Here is a 20,379-nt window from a genome sequence, read left to right as displayed (position 1 = left end):
GAGACTATTTAAGATGATTTAACAAACTGTAGAGACTATATATGAAGTTGTATCAAACTATAGAAACCAATTTCAAAAGTTTAAAACCATATAGAATAACTTTAACTTTATCCAAATCGTAGGACTAAATTTGGAATTTAACCTAATTTATAGTAAATTACATTACATATTTAATTAAAAAGAATTGTATTTAATCTACAACATGATATACTATATGATTCTGGATTTTAATTTTTAAAATTCAAATTATGAATATAATAAAAACATAAAAATGTTAATAAAAATATAAGAATATTATTTTTAAGTTTACTGTTTGAATTATAGAATCCAAAAATAATTTTTGATCACAGAATTCAAATTGGGGACGTTGAGATAATATAGGATGTGGGCGTTTTGATCGAGTATGAACGATTGAGTATGTTCAAGCATTGAAATGACATACGTTACACGGAAGTAAAATGACCTGAGATAATATAAGATGTGGGGATATACCATCTCATATTGGGCCCAAACATCCCCTAAATCATATATCTAAATTTGCGATTTGGCCTAAAATTATTATTTCCAAATTTATGATTTAACCTAAAATTATCGAGTCCGAAACTTCAAATAAGGGGACGAAAAGTATTTATTTATTTATTTTTCCAGAAAGAATAATCGGGAAAACTTGGGAAAGAACCTGCAGCACTCTGGTGTGGTGGAGCAATCGGCTGCAAAAGCCAAAGCACTTCCATAGTTCCACTTCACTCTCTCTCCCATAGCGAGCGGCTCCCCCATATCTTCTCCTCCATGAGCATCTAATCCACTTCTACGCAGCGCCTATGAGTTCTTCCACCTCTACAATCTCTTTCTGCTCTCATCCTAAGGTAATAACGCCAATACTTTTAATCGCCGATTCTTCTCGTCAATCAATCCAATTCTTCTACCTCCGAATTTCAACTCTTCTTTGTTACCACTCTAGATTTTCCTCCGACTTCATTCGCTAGGGCCACGAGGTGTGGGCTTCCGCGGTTCTAGCTTGGACTATCGTGCCAATGATGGTGCGGTTGTCCCGGTTACGCATAGGAGAGGAGGTTTTAGATTGAGAAATTTCGTGCTGAAGGCTACGTTGAGGTCCGACGGCAGCTCCAGGCGGCCTGCAGCTTCTCGAAGAGTTTACAGAGAGTCTCAAATTGAGAGCTCATCGTTGGTTGCCCCGGTGAAGCAGCTTGCTTCGACTGTTTTACCTGCCGGTGTTTTCGTGGTGGTTACGTTCGGTACGGTTTTGCATTTTTTCGTTTTCTTTTGTAAATCGAAAGGAATTGCCTATGACTAAACGTTTTTCTTATTGAAGTGCAAATTGATCTTTTACGAGTTTAAATGTACTAATTTGGAGTGCGGTTTTTGTAACTTTCGCTGCTGCCATTTATATTTGGAAATAAAATAGCACGGTATTTTGGGTTAGAGATACTAATTTGAGTTTTCAGCCCACAGTTTTATGGAAATTGGTTGAGAGACTCATGGTTCCGAAGTCAGAGAAGTCTTCGACTTCTTCACCCGTGAAAAACAAATGGTCATTCGGTGCTGGTATAAATTTGTTTCCAGATCTTACCGCCAAGATTGACAGAGAAGCCAAATTGAAGCTTAATGACTTTGCGAAAGAGCTACGAACTTTTAGAAGTGTTGACATGACAGGTAAGCTACTCAGAGAGTCAATGAAGACATGATTATTAATTTCAATGTTGCCGTGTTATTGAATGCTGCAGCATTATGGCATACTTGTTCAATCTTAGAGAACTTTGTTAGTTTCAATCAACTAGATTCGTCAACTTTCGTTATCAGTCTTCTAAAATGGATATGGGATTTTCACAATCTGATTATTTGGAATTTAGATGTATTTATCATTTCCCATGGATTCAGTGTTTCTTTGTTTGAGTATGCACAAAGGTCAATTTATTTTTTTATGCTTAAATTGTTTGAGTTCTAAACTATATTGACTTGCCAATTGTGAAGTTTATGATATTTGATTTCATTTATTAACAGCACGCAACTTTGGAGATGAAGGATTGTTTTTTCTTGCTGAGAGTTTAGGATACAATCAGGTTCTTCTATTGATTTTTTCTGGTTCTATGATGTCTTGCGTTATAGCTGATGAGTGTGGTTGACACGAACAGTTGCTATTTTGTTCAACTTTTTTTTTTCTCTATGCAACATTATGACATGAAGTGTTGCTAGTTGTATATTTGGGTATTTAATTGAAATATTTTATTGTTACAGACAGTTGAGGAAGTTAATTTTTCTGCAAATGGAATAACAGCTGAAGGGATAAAAGCATTTGATGGCGTCCTTCAATCAAATATTGTTTTAAAGACCCTTGATCTCTCTGGAAACCCAATTGGAGATGATGGAGTTAAGGTTGTCATAACCTTTTATATCATTATATTCAATGAGTATTTCAATTACTTAATTTAATGCTTTTGGGGAATTTTCTTTGTTATTTCTTCTTTGTCTGTTTCTTGCTGTGTTTTCTTATGCAAAGACTGGTAAAGAATCTGAATTCAGATTCCTATAGCTGTGAAACCCATTAACAGCCCCAAAACTCTAAAAAGTTGTCAAATTAATCCCAGTAAAAGTTCTCACATTGTGTGCATTCAATTGTTATCAAAGCTGTAGCATCAGGAAAAAAAAATGTTATCAAAGCTGCGATAGTTGATTTATTGAAGCGTGATGTAATTTGGAACTTTTGCCTATAGAAGAATTAGGCAGGGAGATGCCCCTTTCTCCCCATTTTGTGTGGTAAATGTTCCTTTTCTTGTGTGTCCCTGCTTGCTCATTTGTGGCCCATCTTGCCCATTTTAGTTCCTTTTTTCCTTATCTTTTTGTGTCAATATGTGGAAGACTAAGCTAGATTAGATTCTTTCCTTGGTTAGTGTTAGGACTGTAGTTCTTGAGTACAGACACAGGTGAAGAGCGAGGCATGCAACATAGCAAGTGCGCAAGACATTGGCGCAAGGAAGCTTGCAGCACGTCAGACATGTGCTGCGCAATTCGACATGCACGCATGCAAGCAAAGGGTAATGTTAGACGGGCGGTAATGGCGCTTGCGGTGAGCGACACTAGGCGTGTGCAAGCCAGCCAGGTGCACAGGTGTCGTGAGTGCGCACCAAGCGGTGCGCCCAGACACGACATGCGCATGGTGTGAACGAGAGATGCAGTCTTTGGTGCCAACTGGCTTGATTGACTGGATAACCATTTGGGGTGCACAAATGGGTGGTTTAGTCAAAGTGGGTAGTTATCTAAGATCATGGGTAGTTATCGAAGTACTGGGCGAGTTGGTAGGTATCTGGAATGTAGGTAGTTACCTAAGATAGTGGTGAGTGGATAGTTGCTTGAAATGTGGGCATTTACCTAAACTGGTGGAGAGTGGAGTAGTTGCTCGAGATGTGGGTGGTTACTCAAAGTGGTTGTTGGTTATTCGAGAACATGGGTAGTTGTTCAGGGTAGCCCTAGGTAGTGGGTGGTTACCAATGCTAATGGATAGTGGACTCCTAGATTATAGAAACGTGAGTTGTTGTCAAGCCCCACTAGCCCATTCCTAAAACAATTTTTTTCCAACCACATCCTCACCCTCGCCTATAAAAGGATGACCTTGGGGTTGTCCAAGGAATTCCTTTCTGGAGGATCATTCAAATTCATTTTGGAGAGACGTTCCATATTCCCTTGGGGGAGAAATTCCATGATCCTTATGGAGGGTCATTCCTTAGGAGGAAGTCTTTCCTTGGAAGCTCTGGGAATCAAGTTGGAGTCATGTTGTAATCCATCAAGGTGGAGTCTTGATCGAGGGCTCCAACGCTGATTTTGTAGAGTTGGGCATGTCATGAGTTTCATTCCCAACCTTTTTCATTTACAATGTGAATGGAGGGTCATTCATTGGGAGGAAGTCTTTCCTTGCAAGCTCTAGGAATCAAGTTGGAGTCATGTTGTAATCCATCAATGTGGAGTCTTGATGGAGGGCTCCAATGCCGATTTTGTAGAGCTGGGCATGTCATGGGTTTCATGGCATGTGCCACTGGATTGTACATATTCCTTACTCATATTGTAAATGAAAATGGTTGGGAGTGAGTTTTCCCATATTTTGGCTAGTGTTACTCTATTATTATGCTTATTGTTTGTGGTGCATTGAGATGCATGCTTGGTGACATTTTTTACTCAAACATGCGAGACACATGGATCTTGTTAGCCGCGCGGTGTGAGACTCATGACCAAAGTGTTAGATAGTAAGAGTGTTCGGTAATTTAACCTATATGAAGGACTGTTTTGAAAAAGGGGAAGTCTGAAAGGAGGAGAGTATCCTTTGGTCGCAAGTCCATGGTATTGACCATCCTCTCAATGTAGCTACTTTCACGGGGAGGATGGTCAATATCATGGACTTGCGATGAGACCTTTGTATCTGGTTTTTTGCCTCCTGTATTACTTGTCATGCAAGAGGGTGGTGGAAGACTTGGATCATATGCTTTAGAGTTATTGGCTTAGCATGAAAATTGGGGTTTCCTCACACATTTTGTGCTAGTTTAACTCCTAGTAGGGTTGTTGGGACATGATTGAGGAGCTGTTTATTGATCCCCCACTTGTAAGAACGGTTGGATTCTTTGGGGATGGACTTTCTTTATCTGGGGGAGAAAATTTCATCAGGGGGAAGAATCTTAATAAAATTAATTTTAAGATGTTAAAGTTGAACAAAATAAGGAGAATAAAATAATTCTAATACATTAATATTTCCGATAATTCTAATGTATTTTCTCATTTTGAAAAATGCCCGCTGTCCTGTCTTGAAGGTATCCCACACTTACCTCTCAGTATTTGTTCATGAAGTATTGGATTGGTCATCCATCAGTTCATCATAACATTTGGTAGTCTGGATAGTCCCGGGATATTTGATGTCCCAAATACGCTAACATAAACTTGATTTTTCTTGATATAGATGTGAGTCCACATGATTGGCTTACCTAGCTGTTGAACCTAGAGCTTATCGATGAGGACTAGAATGTGGGGAATGTAATGGGACAGTTCAATGGGTGTCCTGTTGTAGAACTGAAGTATATTCATTGATCTTGTTTATAGATCAGTTATTTATTTATTTATCCCGTTCATGTGAGCATGAATAGTGGGTTTTCCCATTAAATTATTGGTAGTACTTCATGCAGCTGGCTTAAATAATGCAATTAAATTTGTTTTCAGACCCTGTGTGATTTGCTAGTGAATAATTCTAGCATTCAGACGCTTCGGCTAAACAGTACTGACTTGGGAGATGAGGTTAGCTGATTAATTTGATTAAAGCTCAACTGTAGGAGATATTCATGTGCGTCCCACTTGATTTTTTAAATTTGATCTTACTATCAAGTTCTTTCCAGGGTGCAAAAGCTGTTGCCGAGATGCTGAAGAAAAATTCAAGCTTGCGCGTACTTGAACTTAACAATAATATGATTGATTATTCTGTAAGTTACTGAATTTGAACATGTCTCTTTTTCAAGAACTTAGTCAATATAGACAGTGACATTGATTCCTTTTATTCTTTTTGGATAATGGAGGTAGGGATTTACAAGTCTCGGCGGGGCACTTCTTGAAAACAACACCATACGGAACATACATCTTATGTGAGGATTCATCACCCCTCAATTGCTATATTTATACTTATATCTTCCTTAAAAAGAAAAAAGAAAAAAGAAGCTACAAATATATATTTAATTTATTATATATAAGTTCATATTTTCATATTCAGTTTAATATGGTTATTAACTTTAATATTGATATTTATTAGAAAAAATGAAGACATTAATAGTTTTATTAAATAGGCATTGATGTTTACAAAAAGAATAAATGCTATAATAGTTGTATTGAGATTTTAGCAAAGTTTAACATTTTTGAAAAGAAATATAGACAATAATAAATTATTGAGATATAGGCATATGAGAATATTAATTTAATTTTCACTTGACTCTTCGGACAAAAATAAAGAAGCAAAAACCTCTCTGGTTTTAAACGAAATTCAAATGCTAATTGTTTGCTTAATTTAAATGCGTAGTATTTGAAAAGAATATTCGATTACTGCTGCTTGCAATTTCAAAACATTTGTTTATGAAGGTCATGATTTACTATCTAATAAATGGTATTGATTGATTTATTTTTTAAAATCTTATATTTAAAATTTAGTTTATCTGTTTCTTTTTTTTTTTTTAAACAAACATTGTAGAATTTAGTATTCTACTCTCAACTTTTAAATCTTTCAAATATATAAATATGTTTTATGTTTTATAAAGCAGAAAAACTAACATAATAAATTTTTCTTCAATGAATATTTTCATTCCTTGGTGAATAATTTCAAAATAAAAAGGTACGTTATTATATTTTCAAATATAACTTATGTTATAAATTCAAAATATTACTAATTTATTATTTATAAAATATTTAAATTAATGTGCATAAAATCAAATAAAATGTTCAATTAACTTGTACAATGTAAAACTCATGAATAACGCCCTCTATATATATTCTTAAGTACATTGCAGAACAAAATCATTTAAGGGGTGGTTGAGGCATTGAGTTGAGTTTTGAAGTTTAAAGTCAATATATTGGAGTTATAAAGTCTATTTTTGGGATGTTGAGTTGTTTAGTTGGAGTTAGAGAGAGGGAGAGAGAAAGAGGGGAAGATAAAGTTCTTCGATAAATGTGCAAACTTCAAAAGTGAATAATGTTGAGCCCCCCCTCCCCCCTGAAGTTTTCAAACGATGCATGTAAAATTTAACTGTGTATAAAATTCCCTAGCGTATCCCTTCTTTTGCAATATTTATTTGTAGCACCTTGTCCACTTTCCTTTTTCCCTAATCAAGCTGATCTATGATTCTTTTTTTAGTGGCAATTATGGCGGTGCCCTGGGAGCTAATGCTTTGGCTAAAGGACTTGAAGGGAACAAATCATTGAGGGTACATCTTGTCTTGTTCATACACAATGTTCTTTCAGTGTCAGAATTCTTATCAATTTTGTGGTAACTTATTATTCATGTGGAGATAGAGACCCAATTCGTGGAATGATTAAGGGCTTAACAAAATTCTTGGGCCTGATTTGGTTAAATATGTTATTCCAAAAGGAGCGAAGAACTTCCAAATTTGATTTTCTTGAGCTGTTTAGAAAATTCAAAATGGGCTTGTCAATTCCGGTGCCCACAAGACAACATATTGGTCTTGTACCCAAGGGCTCTAATGCAATCGAAGCCCGTGATTCAAACCTATCAACCTAACAACTGGTGTTTATAAGAATCTTGCTAAAGTCTTGGCTGCAAGCCTTAGAACTATCCCATCTGCTACTGTTTTCTCCTCTCATCTGCTATTGTAGTTAGTAGACATAGACCCATCTTAAGCTTCAATAAAATTGAAGAGAATGGTAGGAAAAGATGGAAAGTAATTTATGTTTAAGCTGGATATTCTTAATAAAACTTATGTCAAAGTTGATAGAAAATTTTCTTGATAGGATTCTTAGAGTTGAGGGGTTTGTGTTTTGTGAAGAAGTTGGATTACTGGGTGTGTATATGATGTGTAATATCACAAGTTGGATTAGTGCGTTTGTGTCTTTGAAGTTTCAAATACGGTTTACCTATTTGGCTTTTTGTGTTCCTTCCACATCATCGTCTTTATTTGACCAGAAACAAAGTGTTTTGCTATGATGGACGAGGTCCTTGTGCATTTGCCAATTGTGGCCTGTTGGCTTATGAAGTATGAATTATGATTTATTATTTATTTTTCAAGAAAAAGAAGCCAGTTTGGCTTCAAATAATAGAATTAGGAGCGAGTTTCTCCCTTAAATGGAGACATTGAAGATTTTAGTACGTAAGTGGTTACCATATCATATGAACTATGGTGTTTTCCTGAACATTAGTTGTCTAAATGAAAATGTGTTTGAGATGGTCACCGACTCATACACATGTCGTGTAGGTTGAAGTTAAGAGCAAAGGATTTTCATGGAGATTGGACCAAGCGAAGAACGTTGATGAAGGGTGACTTGGTGAGGGCTTGGTAAAGTGTTGGAACTTGGAAGAAAATGTATTGGATAATTAGTCTTGGGCTTATAATTTATTCAGTCAATTAATTTAACCAAATCATTAGGTTCTGTTAATTACTTATATTTTTTGTTAATTAGGTAATTCAGAATTTTCTTGTAATTTCTATTAATTTGTTATGTTATATATAGTAGTTACGTTTAGGTCGATGTATTAGGTAGGACTTTTGACCAATATGATATGAGCATTTTATTCTCTTTAAGAATGATTTTTTTTTCTATTTAGAAAAAAAATCAAGTTTTCATTGTGAAAAAATGATAGAATACAAAATGGGCAAACAAAAGCACCACCCAAAAATAGAGCTAAAGCAAACCTAAAGACCTAATCAAGATGAAGGGCTCCAATCCTAAATGATAAGAACGAGAGGATAATTATCAAAACCTTTAGAATAGATGTCCAAAGAGAGTTATTAAACTTGGTGAGACCTAATCAAGATAAAGAAGGGCTCCAATCCTAAATGATAAGAACAAGAGGATAGTTATCAAAACCTTTAGAAATAGACGTCCAAAGAGAGTTATTAAACTTGGTAAGAGTTATTTCCATATTTCAAAAGGAGAATGTGGTAAAGTTAAGGTACCTGGAACTATAGAGCATATTATGGAATCCATGAATTTTGTATAAATAAGGCAAGCATACAAGTTTGTATGTCTTGATAAGGGCTCAGGGACTCCTGGATAGCTTTACTCTGTTGTTTCTTATAAAAAAAGGATAAAGGGATAAGGGACAAGGGATGAGCAAGGATCTTTCTGCGATAAAGCAAGCAGTAGATTTGTGTCTTGAAAGATTGAGCTAGTTGAGTGGTTGGGATCTGGTGGCAAATGCTTACTACTACTTGCTTAACAAGATATCGAATTGTTTATATTGAACCCGTGTCCTCATCTAGATCGAGTTGTTTTATTTTTGATTTTTTTAATCTATTATTATTTTTTATAATGAGAAATCAGGCTTCGCTTTTGTCTGGATTAAGCTGTGTATACAAATTGATGGGTATAATTGTTGATATTTAGGGGCTGTTTGTTGGACTTAAATGGAATTGGGATGTAATGTCATGTAATCCAAAACCCATGTGTGGATTGAGTATTTTGGGTCCAAATTGAAATATCAAACTTATTCCATTCCCACCGTTTTTAATTCAACCCTCTTTTTCACTGTTTTCATGCTTCACGATTCCATTTCTTTCCACCCTTGATTCTGTAAGCAATCCAACACCTTTAAGATTCCTAGTAAACTTGATTACATTTCAGCCCCCAAACGGCCTCTTAGTTCTTGTCTATGAGGTTGGTTTGATCATGAATCGAGCACCTAGTCTTGAAACAATCCATGCAAAAACAGCTTTCATTCTTTGCCTGAACTATTTGATGTGCTTCTTTCGAGATTCAATTAGGACTTCCTTTAAGTCTGTGTCTGATTTCATCCTAACATATGGAGTGGTCACTCTTTTAGTTTTAGTTATCATATAGTTTGCATCTCACTTAAATGAAGCTAACAACTCAGGTTGGTCTTTGGCTCCATGGAGAATTTGTGCCATATGGTAACCTCATTGTTTAGCCCAACAACAACTTGCCATCCATCAGAGGCCCAACTTACTTAGTAACATTTGATAAAACATACTTGGAGACTTGAAGTTTCCACCTTGGATTGGATTTCGGCTAGGTCTTTAGTGGTTAGGCCGCTCAGTAGTAACTACAGAAGGGTAGTAGAGGACTTGGAATCCTGATTAGTTCTGTTATGGGTTATACTTGGTTGTAGTTACTTTATTTTGTTTTGTTTCATTGTATTTTGAGCATTAGTCCCTTTTCATTTTATCAATGAAAAGCTTTGTTAAGAATAATGAAACACATCCCCTTGTCTCCTATTGAATTCTTTAAATTTTGTTTAATTGGCAGGAACTTCATCTGAATGGAAATTCAATTGGTGACGAGGGAGTGCGTGCTTTAATTTCAGGTTTATCTTCACGTAAAGGTGTGCCATATACAATTCTAGGTTCTTCTGTTGATATTTACGTTTGAGCTTGATCAAATTCTCATGCATTATATTTTATGCATTTGCGATTCATTAACTTCATCAACATTCTTACTTTCTCTGCAGGAAAACTTGCACTTCTTGACATCGGTAACAACTCAATCACTGCCAAAGGTGCCTTTCATGTTGCCGAATTCATTAAGAGAACTAAGAGCTTGGTTTTATTGAATTTGTACATGAATGATATCGGTGATGAGGTAACAGACGTAGCTTCTAAACTCGCTCATAGTATTGAATTTCTTACAAGGTTTAAGTATTCTGTTAAGTTATTGAATAGAGAACTAAGAGCTTGATTTTATTAAATTTGTACATGAATGATATTGGTGATATAGTAACTGGCATAGCTTCTAAATTGCTCCTAGTATTGAAGTTATTACCAGCTTTAAGTATTCTGTTAAATTGTTGAATAACATAAAATACGAAGCTTGATTTACAAATTCATGATAGCATGGAACTTTTGAACTCTCTCCAACTCAAAGCAAAAAGGGAAAAAGAAAACTCCCCATGAACACGAAGAGAGATTCCAATGCTGGAAGCCACTGCCATCTGTGAGGGGCGGTCTATGAGATGAACCATAGATAATAACTCAGATAAGCATAGTCTTGAATTTTGATGTTGGCAAAAGGATTCCAGGGCTAAGATTATAAGTTTCCTTTTGAACAAGCCAATTTCAATATACAAACTCCTAAAGAAAAAGGAAAAAAGGAGAACCGATACAAATACAAAGAAACCTATGAATATTTTTAGAGAAACCTATGAATATTGAATAAAAGCACTCAAAACTAATATAAACATCACAAGGATAGTAACACTCAAATAAATTAGAAAAAGAACAACAATGAGAAAATACTTCTTTAGATACGAACTTACTTGAACAGACCTGTTCTATAGGTTCTGTGTCCTTGAGTTCCAAGGAGGAAATACTTTTTAGATCTTTTGATGTTTTCTATTAAAAAAAGAAAAGAAAAAACAATGAGAGGCCTTAAACCGAGCAATATCAAAGTGTTCCATCCATGTTTTATGTGGATATGTGAACCATAATTTTGATAAAATGGGTTTGGCGGGGTCGAACCATAAAAGATGAGCTGGTAGAGGACGACCATGATTTTTTTTTAATAAAAAAATACGAATAACCAACTTTCATTGAGAAAAAATGAAAGAATACAAGAGCATACAAAAAAACCAAGCCTAGAAGAAAGTGGGCTCCCCTACTGGAAGGGGTCCCAACTATGCGAAATCATGCCTATAGAATAATTACAAAAGGTCTTCGAAATCGAAGCCTAGAGGGAAACATGAAAACGAACAAGGGACCAAAGCTCCCTGTGACCCCTCTCCACACCTCTAAAAACTGTTGTTCCGCTCCTCCATAAAACCCATAAAATTGCACAAACACCAGTACTCCGAAGAAACCGGCCTTTCTCCCCAAAAGGCGGATTGAGGAGTTCCTCGATCATAGCACCGACGTCTTTGTGACAAGCACTGGACATGCTGAAAGTTCAGAGAAAAGAGGTTGAAAAGAAGGATGTTATCATCTCCAATTGAGGGTCATTTGTAGATAAAGAGTTACCTCAATGAAGTCGGTTAAAATCCACTATGACGGTGACTTTGAAAAACTTTGTTTAATAGGTTGTACAGTTGTGTCTTTGAGTTCTGAAGTATGTTCTAAAATTCATTACGGACTTTACAATTATGTTTCTTTGTCTTTGAGAGAAATCTTGGAGGAGCTTTAGTCTCTAGCTAGGTTTAATGCCTCACTTTGAGCGCCTGTGACTAAAGACTTTTATAGTGGTAGGTTTTATTCTTTTGAATTGGAGCCATTTTTTGCTTCATTAGCTTAGTTCTTGTTTGGCTCTTCTTGGACTCGATTCTTGCGTACTCTTGTTTTGCTGGTCCTTTTTTTCCTCCCCCCTCCTTTCCTTTTTTTTTTTTAAAAAAAAAATGAGAAACAAGGGATGCCATTCAAAATGGCCCAAGGCCTCAACAAAACAACCCAAAGGGCGAGGGATAAGGCATCCCCTCTCCCAAAGGAAGGATTACAAAAAAGACATTCCAATATAACGGAATGGTGTCTGAAGTAAACAACCTATGTTGGAAAAAAATGCTCTCTCCTCTTTCCTCATAGAACTTTCCTTTTCTAGCCCCAACCACCATGCCCCAACCTCCACCGACAACCCTTTCTTCCTCCATCACCCGGTCGATACATATTGATGGGAAAATTTTCTCCCTAACACTGATAACTCCGATTAAAAGGAAACATTTCAAGCTTTCAAAACAAAGTCAAACTAACATCCATTCTGTCTTTATCTCATAGAAATCGCTTGATTGGTTGGCCTCTTCTTTCCAGTCTTTATTCAAGGATCCCTGTAACCATCTTTGGCTTGAAAAACACAGCAAACAAATATGGTTTTTTTTGTTGAGTTTACCCTTTTAGAGCAGTCTGGCCGCCGTTCCATAATCCTTGTCCCTGCTATGGAAGACAAAAGAGGATGGTGTTCTTTCTTTTCTTTGGTTTCAAATTATCCTGCGAAGTCTAAAACAATGATCAAAGCTCCAATCAATACTATCAAGCAATCTTACAAAGAGGCTATTCAATCAAGAAGCCTCCCCCTCTCCACGACCAATCATGACTTCCCCCTTCAAGTTCTGGTTGTCTTTGCCCCTCTTCTACCCCTTTGCTACCACAATTCGATTGGCAAGCTATGGTGATTGTCCAGCGGTTTGCAATTAGTGATTCATGGCTGGCTATCCGAGACTCTCTCCAATCCTATCTATCATCTTCGTGTATTATTAATCCCATCTCTGATAACAAAGCTTTGCTGCATGTTTTTAGTTCGGATACCTTTCAAAAACTATGTGCCAACTCAGATTGGACTTCCATTGGCCCTCTGAAACTTAAATTTCTCTCCCCATCCGTACCATCATCTTTCCAACAATAAATGGCTGCATCTTATGGAGGTTGAATTACTCATCTTTAGATATCTTTAGATACATTGGTGATATGTGTGGCAGATTTATTCAACCTTCAAATCATACTGAACGGGGCTTGGTTATTTCCTTTGCTCGCCTAAAGATCAAGGAAAACAAGTGTGGTTTCATTCCTTATGAAATTCGTCTTCCAAAAGAGTTAGCCGCCGATGGAACTTTGATCAGAATCCAACATGCCGGCCCCGGACAGGGACAACGTTGTTCTCTCTCTCCACAAGGAAACAACATTAAAGGGGCTACTGAAAAGGTGGATCTCATTGATTCTCGATTAAGTGAAAAAGGTAAGTCAATGGTTTTTGAATCCAATCAGTCAGTCACTCCCTCTCTCTCCCCATATCTTGGTCAATTGACCGAATCTTCTATAATTAAGGAAATTATAAACCTTCCTTATTTGGCCGAATCTCCTATGAATATGGAGAATTCCAATCTTCCTCCCTCCCTTTCCTTAACTGATCAATTTGTGGGCCAACCAACGGAATCCTTACCTTCCCCACTTCAACTGTAAATTCAAGGCACATCATTTCTCCAAGTCCACCTAATCCTTTACCTTCCAAAACCAAAACATCAGTCTGTCCGATTCGGCCTCTCCCTCTTATTCACAACCTTCTCTCTTAGCAGTTACTTTTCGTGAGGGCCCCACCACTTTACATGTTGGTTCTTTAAACTCCATCTCAACCAACAATCCAAACCTTCCTTTTATTGGTTTTGATACAGAGGGTTATCTCTCCAGCCCCACCAAGGAAGATGACTTTATTGCCTTGCCCCTTCGTGTGGCCATTTTCTTGACCAACCGGATGTTCTAAATCACTTGCCAATTCACCCTCTTCCTCCTCTTCCACTAGAATTGAGCTCTAATCAAAATCCTCTAGCTTCTTCTACGGTTGACCACAGTTCCCCAATTAATGCCCTCCATCCAATTAATCGACAGCCGTTCCCTACTCCACCTTCCTTACCCATTAATCTTCATGACTTGGCTTTTATATTGTCCTTACATGGCTGTGTTATGGCTATTCCCTCTGTCCCTCCTCCCAATCCCCAAAAACAAAAAAATCATCAATACTACTAGCAAAAAACTGAAGCTTTAAAGGGAGTTGCAAGGCCTTTTTTCATCTATCCACTGCGATAAATTTGCCACCTTGGCGATTAGGGAGGGACCCTCTGAGAATCGATGACGTTCCTCACTTGGAATGTTCGGTGTTTTAATTCTTGGTAGAAGCATGCTTTGGTTAAAAAGCTTATCCACCAACATAACCTTGGTTTTGTCCTCCTTCAAGAAACATAGTTGTCATTTGTTGATTCAGCATTAATTAAATCTATATGGAGTTCTTCTTTTATTGGTTGGACTGCTTTGGATGCTATTGATATGTTTGGGGGTATTTTTATTTTATGAAGTGAGCCTAATTTCTCAATCCTTGAGGTTATACAGGGACACTTTTATGTTCCAATTCATGTTTCACTGACGGATGGGTTTTCTTTTTGGCTTTTGGAAATTTATGGCCCTTCTGGTAATGCTTTTCGAGCAGATTTTTGGCAAGAACTTGATGATGTAGCTGGTTTGGGTGGTGAGAATTGGGTTATTGGTGGTGATTTCAATGTTACTCGATGGTCTTGGGAAAAATCTCATGGCAGGACAATTTCTTCTAGTATGTAGGCCTTCAATCAAGGGATATTTGATTATCAGCTACGGGATATTCCTTTATTAAATGGTTGCTTTACGTGGTCGAGCTCAGGTCCTATACAATATTTATCTCTCCTTGATCGGTTTTTGCTTACTGAAAATTGTCTTCATAAATTTGGAACAGTTACTCTCAAACGCTTGGCCTGCATCACCTCTGATCATTTTCCTTTGGTCTTATCTTCGGAAATATTGATGGGGGCCTTTGCCCCTTTAGATTTGAGAACTCTTGGTTGCAGGTGCCTTTTTTCCATTCCTTGCTGGAGAATTGGTGGAATTCCCATCCTATTGATGGCTGGCTAGGCCATGGTTTTATGATAAAGATTTATGGTATGAAGAAAATTATTAGGGATTGGAATAATGTTCGATGCAATGCAGTTAATAATCTTCCTTCACTTGTCTCGTAATTAACCAATTTAGATAATCTGGAAGATAAAGGTGCCCTTAATGAGGATCAACTTATGCGATGTTGCCTTTTTCGGGAATAGATTCAAAAATTGACCATTCAAGATCACATTCATTGGCAACGGCGTTGTAAGATGAAATGGCATCATGAGGGTGGTGAAAATACCAGGTTTTTCCACAAAATTGTTGTTGCCCACCATCGTAAGTTTTCATTACAGAAATTCTCTCGGGATGGTCATAGTCTTCTGACTGCTCAGGATATTGAGAATGAATTTTTGTCATTCTATTCATCTCTATTCACAAAAGACGAGCCAGCATTTTCTTCCCACTAATATTGAGTGGAATCCTATTTTTCCCTCTCAAGCTACGGATCTTGAGCGTCCTTTTTTTTGAAGATGAGACTTTTGCTGCTGTTTCCTCCCTTGGTGTTAGTAAATCCCTTGGTTCAGATGGTTTTACAGCGAAGTTCTTCAAATGTTTCTGGACTACTCTTAAATCTGATATGATGTTTGTTATTAATGATTTTTGTACATCGGGGGTGATTAATGTAAGGCTGAATGAAATTTATATATGTTTGATCCTTAAAAAGGTTGACTCAAGATTTGTTTCAGACTATAGACCTATTAGCCTTATACCATGTGCCTACAAAATTATTGCTCGTGTTTTATCAAATCGTCTGAAGAAGGTTCTTCCCTTTACCATTACTGCCAATCAGCTTGCTTTTGTGGCGAATGGACAGGTTCTTGATGCTTCTTTGATTGCTAATGAGCTTATTAATGATTGGAATAAGAGGAATAAACTAGGGATTGTTTTAAAACTGGATCTTGAGAAAGCCTTTGATACGGTTGATTGGGATTTCCTTGATTCTATTCTTTAGATCAAAGGATTTGGTTGCCGTTGGCGCACTTGGATCAGAGGATGCATAACTAGTGTGAATTATTCCATCATTGTTAATGGCCGCCCACGCTGTAAGATTATCCCTACACATGGAATACGACAGGGACCCTCTCTCTCCCTTCTTATTTATTCTAGTTGCTGATTGTTTGAGTCGTCTTCTTGACCACAGCTCTGCATTGGGTCTTATCCTATTGGCCACTCGGCTTTTTCTTTGACTCACTTACAATTTGCTGATGACACTATTGTTTTCTACGGCTGATAGATCTGCCTTACAGAACTTGTTTCACATTATCCACATTTTTTAATGTGCTTCAGGACTTAAAATCAATCTTGTTAAGAGTGAGCTCCTTGGGATTCATGTTTCAGACTCTGATTTTGACTGGTGGTTGCGTTCTTTTGGTTGCAAAAGAGGTTTATGGCCTGCATCTTATCTGGGGCTTCCTTTGGGGGGCAATTCGAAGTCTGTTTCGTTTTGGCAGCCCGTGGTTGAGAGAATTCAGCATAAGCTCCATAATTAGAAGTATGCTTATATATTGAAAGGGGGTCATCACACTCTCATTCAAGCCACTATCTCTAGCCTTCCAACATATTATTTGTCTTTGTTCCAGGCCCCCTCATTTGTTATTAGTTGCCTTGATAAATTGGTCAGAGATTTCATTTGGGAGGGTTCTCGAGGTGATGGAGGCTTACATAATGTGAATGGGGTGATTTCTCACCATCCTCGGTTATTAGGTGGTCTTGGCATTGGTAATTTTAAATGTTGAAACTCTGCTCTTCTTGCAAAATGGACTTGGCAATTCCTTTCTACGCGTAATGCTTTATGGAGAAAGCTTATCGTTGCTAAATATTATTCCACTGATTGGGTTTGGCCCTCACTTATTTGGTGGTTCTTCCAAAGCACTTTGGAGGTACATTTGTACTTTTGCTGATCTGATTGCCAATTGGATTCGACATTGTATTGGTGATGGTTCTTCTATGTCTTTCTGGTATGACTCTTGGCTTAGTTGGGGTGTCCTTGCCAGTACTTATCCCAGACTCTTTTGTCTTGTACGACAACCTGAGGTTATTGTTGTCAATGCTTGGATCTCTTCTAGATCTTCTTGGAATTTGAATTTTCATCGTAATCTTACTGAGTTGGAGATTGTTGAATGGGTTTATCCCTTCACTAGACATCTGTCTGCTTACATTCTTCCCCTGATGCTTGGTTGTGGCCTATTAATCCCTCTATGGGCTTTACCGTTAAATCTCTTATGACTAATTTGATGGGTGGCATGGATTCGATTTGATCTCTATTCGGTGATTTGGAAGGATAAATATCTCAAGAGGATTAAAATCTTTCTTTGGAAACTCAGCTGGGGCGCCATCAATACTGCTGATTGTTTGCCACGACGAATGCCTTATATGTCTCTCTCTCCCTCATGGTGTTATATGTGTCAGAAGCATGCTGAATCGCCGGTTCATCTTTTTTTCCATTGTTCTTTTGCTACCAGCTTTTGGGATCTTCTTTTGCCTACTTTTGGTTGGTCGTTCACTTGTCCTAATAATATTTCTGACGCTTTGGCCTCCGTTTTAGTGGGTCATCCTTTTGGTGGTACTAAGCAGGTGCTTTGGTTGGCGTTCATCCGTACGTTCCTTTGGGGCTTATAGGGTGAAAGGAATGGAAGACTTTTTAAGGATACATGTTCTTTTAATGCTTGATTTTTAGAACTTGTTTTGTCTACTGCTTTTTCTTGGTGTAAATTAACACACCCTTTCACTCACTTCAATTTATCTTTTTAAGTTAGTAATTTGAGATCTTTCTTGATCTTTGCTTGGGGTTCTCCCCTTATACATATCAATGAATCTTTTCTTTTACTAAAAAGAAAGTAAACAACCTATGTTGGGCATGAAAAAGAAGACGACTTATGTGAAAAGACACATTTCTTTCCTTCCAAAGAAACCACAAAATAGCTCTAAACCACATTTTCCCAAAGAACTCTTGCCTAGTCCTTCAAAAAAACAGCCAGAAAGTGCTTTAGACAGCCACATCTTCAAGGAACTAGGATTAAAACCTTGCTAACCAAAGCTTTGCAAGTGCTTTAAAGAAAAACACGCATTTTTGGCAAAATCACAATGAAGCACAGAAGCAGAAGGTGGTTGATGGTTTCTTCAATCTTTACAGCACAACCTACAGCAGTTTAGAGAGAGAGACAAAATAGGAAATGTCCTTTGAATCTTGTCCATGGTATTGATACTATTTGCTGGCCCAGGTTTCTTGGCCCTTTAATTGGGCCTTTTGTATTCCTAATAAAAGGTTTGTTTCTTGATAAAAGAAACATGACTTGGGCACACAATCAAAGACTTCCTCAACCTAGCTTCAAGATCCAACATTCACCCAACTATAATTATTTTTATTGTATTATGTGAGAAGCACAATAAATTATTCGGATTGAGCGAAAAGAAAATACTAGATTTTTAGTGTGCACGAGTTAAGAAATTGAAACTATAATTGTAATGTATATGTAGTGTATGTGTGTGTGTTTGTGTGTACATACATATATTCTGCAGGACATTAAATTATTTACGAACTTCCTTTGTATTCTCCAATTCTCCAGGGTGCAGAAAAGATTGCTGATGCTCTAAAGCAAAATCGGACAATAAAAACTTTAGATCTGGTGAGGAGCCATGGTTCTCTGTAAGTTTTCATATATTGTTTTTCTCTTCCCTGACTATAAATTTTAAGATGGACGGCTCTTTTTTGTGGGGTTTATTTACAGGGAGGGAATAACATCCATGGTGAGGGTATTAGCAAGGTCGCCCAAGCATTGAAGGATAACGATGCCATCACAACTGTGAGCCATCTAGCATTTGAGAATGTTTAACTTCTGTCGTATTTTGACATGAACAGATATATCCTTATCTCTCTGTCTTACACCCACAAACACAGTTGGAAATTTCTTATAATCCCATTGGACCAGAAGGAGCGGAGGCTTTATCTGAGGTTCTGAAGTTCCATGGAAATGTAACAAACCTCAAGCTTGGTTGGTGTAAGGTAAAGGATATGATGACTGGTTGGCTCGATGAGCCATAATAAAAATGCCTCTTTTAATTTCTTGCAAAAAAATGGTCTGCAGATAGGACCAAAGGGTGCTGAATTAATTGCTGAAACTCTGAAATATAATACTACAATATCTGTCTTGGATTTACGGGGCAATGGTCTCCGGGACGAGGTTTGTATCTATCGTTGTAGTGTCGTGCTCATTAGTAGAAACTGAAGTGTACTCATCTAATAGTAGAATTTCTTTCCTTTCCCACCATTTATTTCAGGGTGCAACTTGCCTTGCTCGCAGCTTGAAAGTGGTTAATGAAGCTTTAACTTCACTAGATTTAGGTTTCAATGAAATAAGGGTACATGCTTCTTGACCTTATTTGTGTTCATCGGTTGTACACATTCATATTGTTTTACTTTGGTTCTAATTTGGGAAAACAGGATCCGGGCGCTTTCGCCATTGCCCAAGCACTCAAAGCGAATGAGGACATAGCAGTTACATCCTTGAATCTTTCCAATAACTTCTTGACCAAATTTGGGCAGGTTGTATCATCACCATATCTTCTTCATCTTCATCATGATGATGATTCTGTCTTATTGAGGTTTTGTGATGTCCTTGCAGAGTGCTTTAACAGATGCCAGAGATCATGTCCATGAGATGTGTGAAAAGGAAGTTAGTATTTCTTACTAGAACGCTTCCTTAAAATATATGCTGAATTTAGATGCATTTTGCGAAACCATTTACTTATTTGAATTCTTTCCCTCCAAAATTTTACTCGCTTTATTCTCTGAGGGACTAGCTTTGAAATTTTGACATCGAGAGGAATAGGAAATTGTATCATAATTTTTTTTTTCTGTTCTATTCTTTATTGGTTCTGACGTAACTTAGCAAGCTTATAAAAAGTTTCTTTTCTATTTCAATTGAAATAAAGATGTGTTAATTGATCGAGAGATCTATGATTTGAATCTTCCTATCCCTATTGTACTAAAAAAAGTAAAGTTTCCAATTCCCAATAAGAGAATCACAGTTGTCTTAGAGTGTGTTTGAGATGACTACTGGGAGTATTTATATAATACTTTTTGGAAGTTAACTATCATTAGTTGGCCTAGTGGTAAAGACTTAAGTTTGATAAAGAGTTAGAGAGGTAATGGGTTTAATCCATGTTGACCATCTATTTAGGATTTAATATATTTCCTTGATACCCAAATATTGTAGATTCAAGTGGATTGTCTCTTGAGATTATTCAAAGTGCACGTAAGCTCGTTCGCTCACGAATA

At 37.1% G+C, this 20,379-nt stretch overlaps 1 protein-coding gene across 1 annotated transcript; it reads left to right on the top strand.

Annotated features, from left to right (window-relative positions):
- Positions 1 to 607: 607 nt before the first annotated feature.
- EMB2004 (RNI-like superfamily protein) lies at positions 608 to 20,053 on the top strand. The gene is made up of 18 exons (XM_039034767.2): positions 608 to 866; positions 962 to 1,256; positions 1,474 to 1,674; positions 2,023 to 2,081; positions 2,257 to 2,394; positions 5,218 to 5,292; positions 5,391 to 5,474; positions 5,572 to 5,633; positions 6,890 to 6,959; positions 9,976 to 10,051; positions 10,178 to 10,308; positions 18,668 to 18,727; positions 18,830 to 18,904; positions 19,000 to 19,104; positions 19,187 to 19,282; positions 19,380 to 19,460; positions 19,543 to 19,644; positions 19,724 to 20,053. The coding sequence occupies exons 1-18, from the start codon at positions 822 to 824 to the stop codon at positions 19,790 to 19,792; spliced, it is 1,824 nt and encodes a 607-aa protein (XP_038890695.1). The 5' UTR covers positions 608 to 821; the 3' UTR covers positions 19,793 to 20,053.
- Positions 20,054 to 20,379: the final 326 nt, after the last annotated feature.

The sequence above is a fragment of the Benincasa hispida genome, chromosome 6 (assembly GCF_027475165.1).
Source record: "Benincasa hispida cultivar pf3 chromosome 6, pf3_genome.v1.1, whole genome shotgun sequence".
NCBI classification, from domain to species: Eukaryota; Viridiplantae; Streptophyta; class Magnoliopsida; order Cucurbitales; family Cucurbitaceae; genus Benincasa; species Benincasa hispida.
The sequence above is the reverse complement of the archived record's forward strand: the minus strand, read 5'-3'. Positions and strand labels throughout refer to the sequence as shown.

Excerpts from the sequence above, each read along its gene's own strand:
- EMB2004 (XM_039034767.2), top strand. The coding sequence starts at position 822 with ATGAGTTCTTCCACCTCTACAATCTCTTTCTGCTCTCATCCTAAG. Across the intron at positions 867-961 it reads CTTTCTGCTCTCATCCTAAG|ATTTTCCTCCGACTTCATTC; the intron begins GTAATAACGCCA and ends TTACCACTCTAG. Across the intron at positions 19,461-19,542 it reads TAGGTTTCAATGAAATAAGG|GATCCGGGCGCTTTCGCCAT; the intron begins GTACATGCTTCT and ends TTGGGAAAACAG.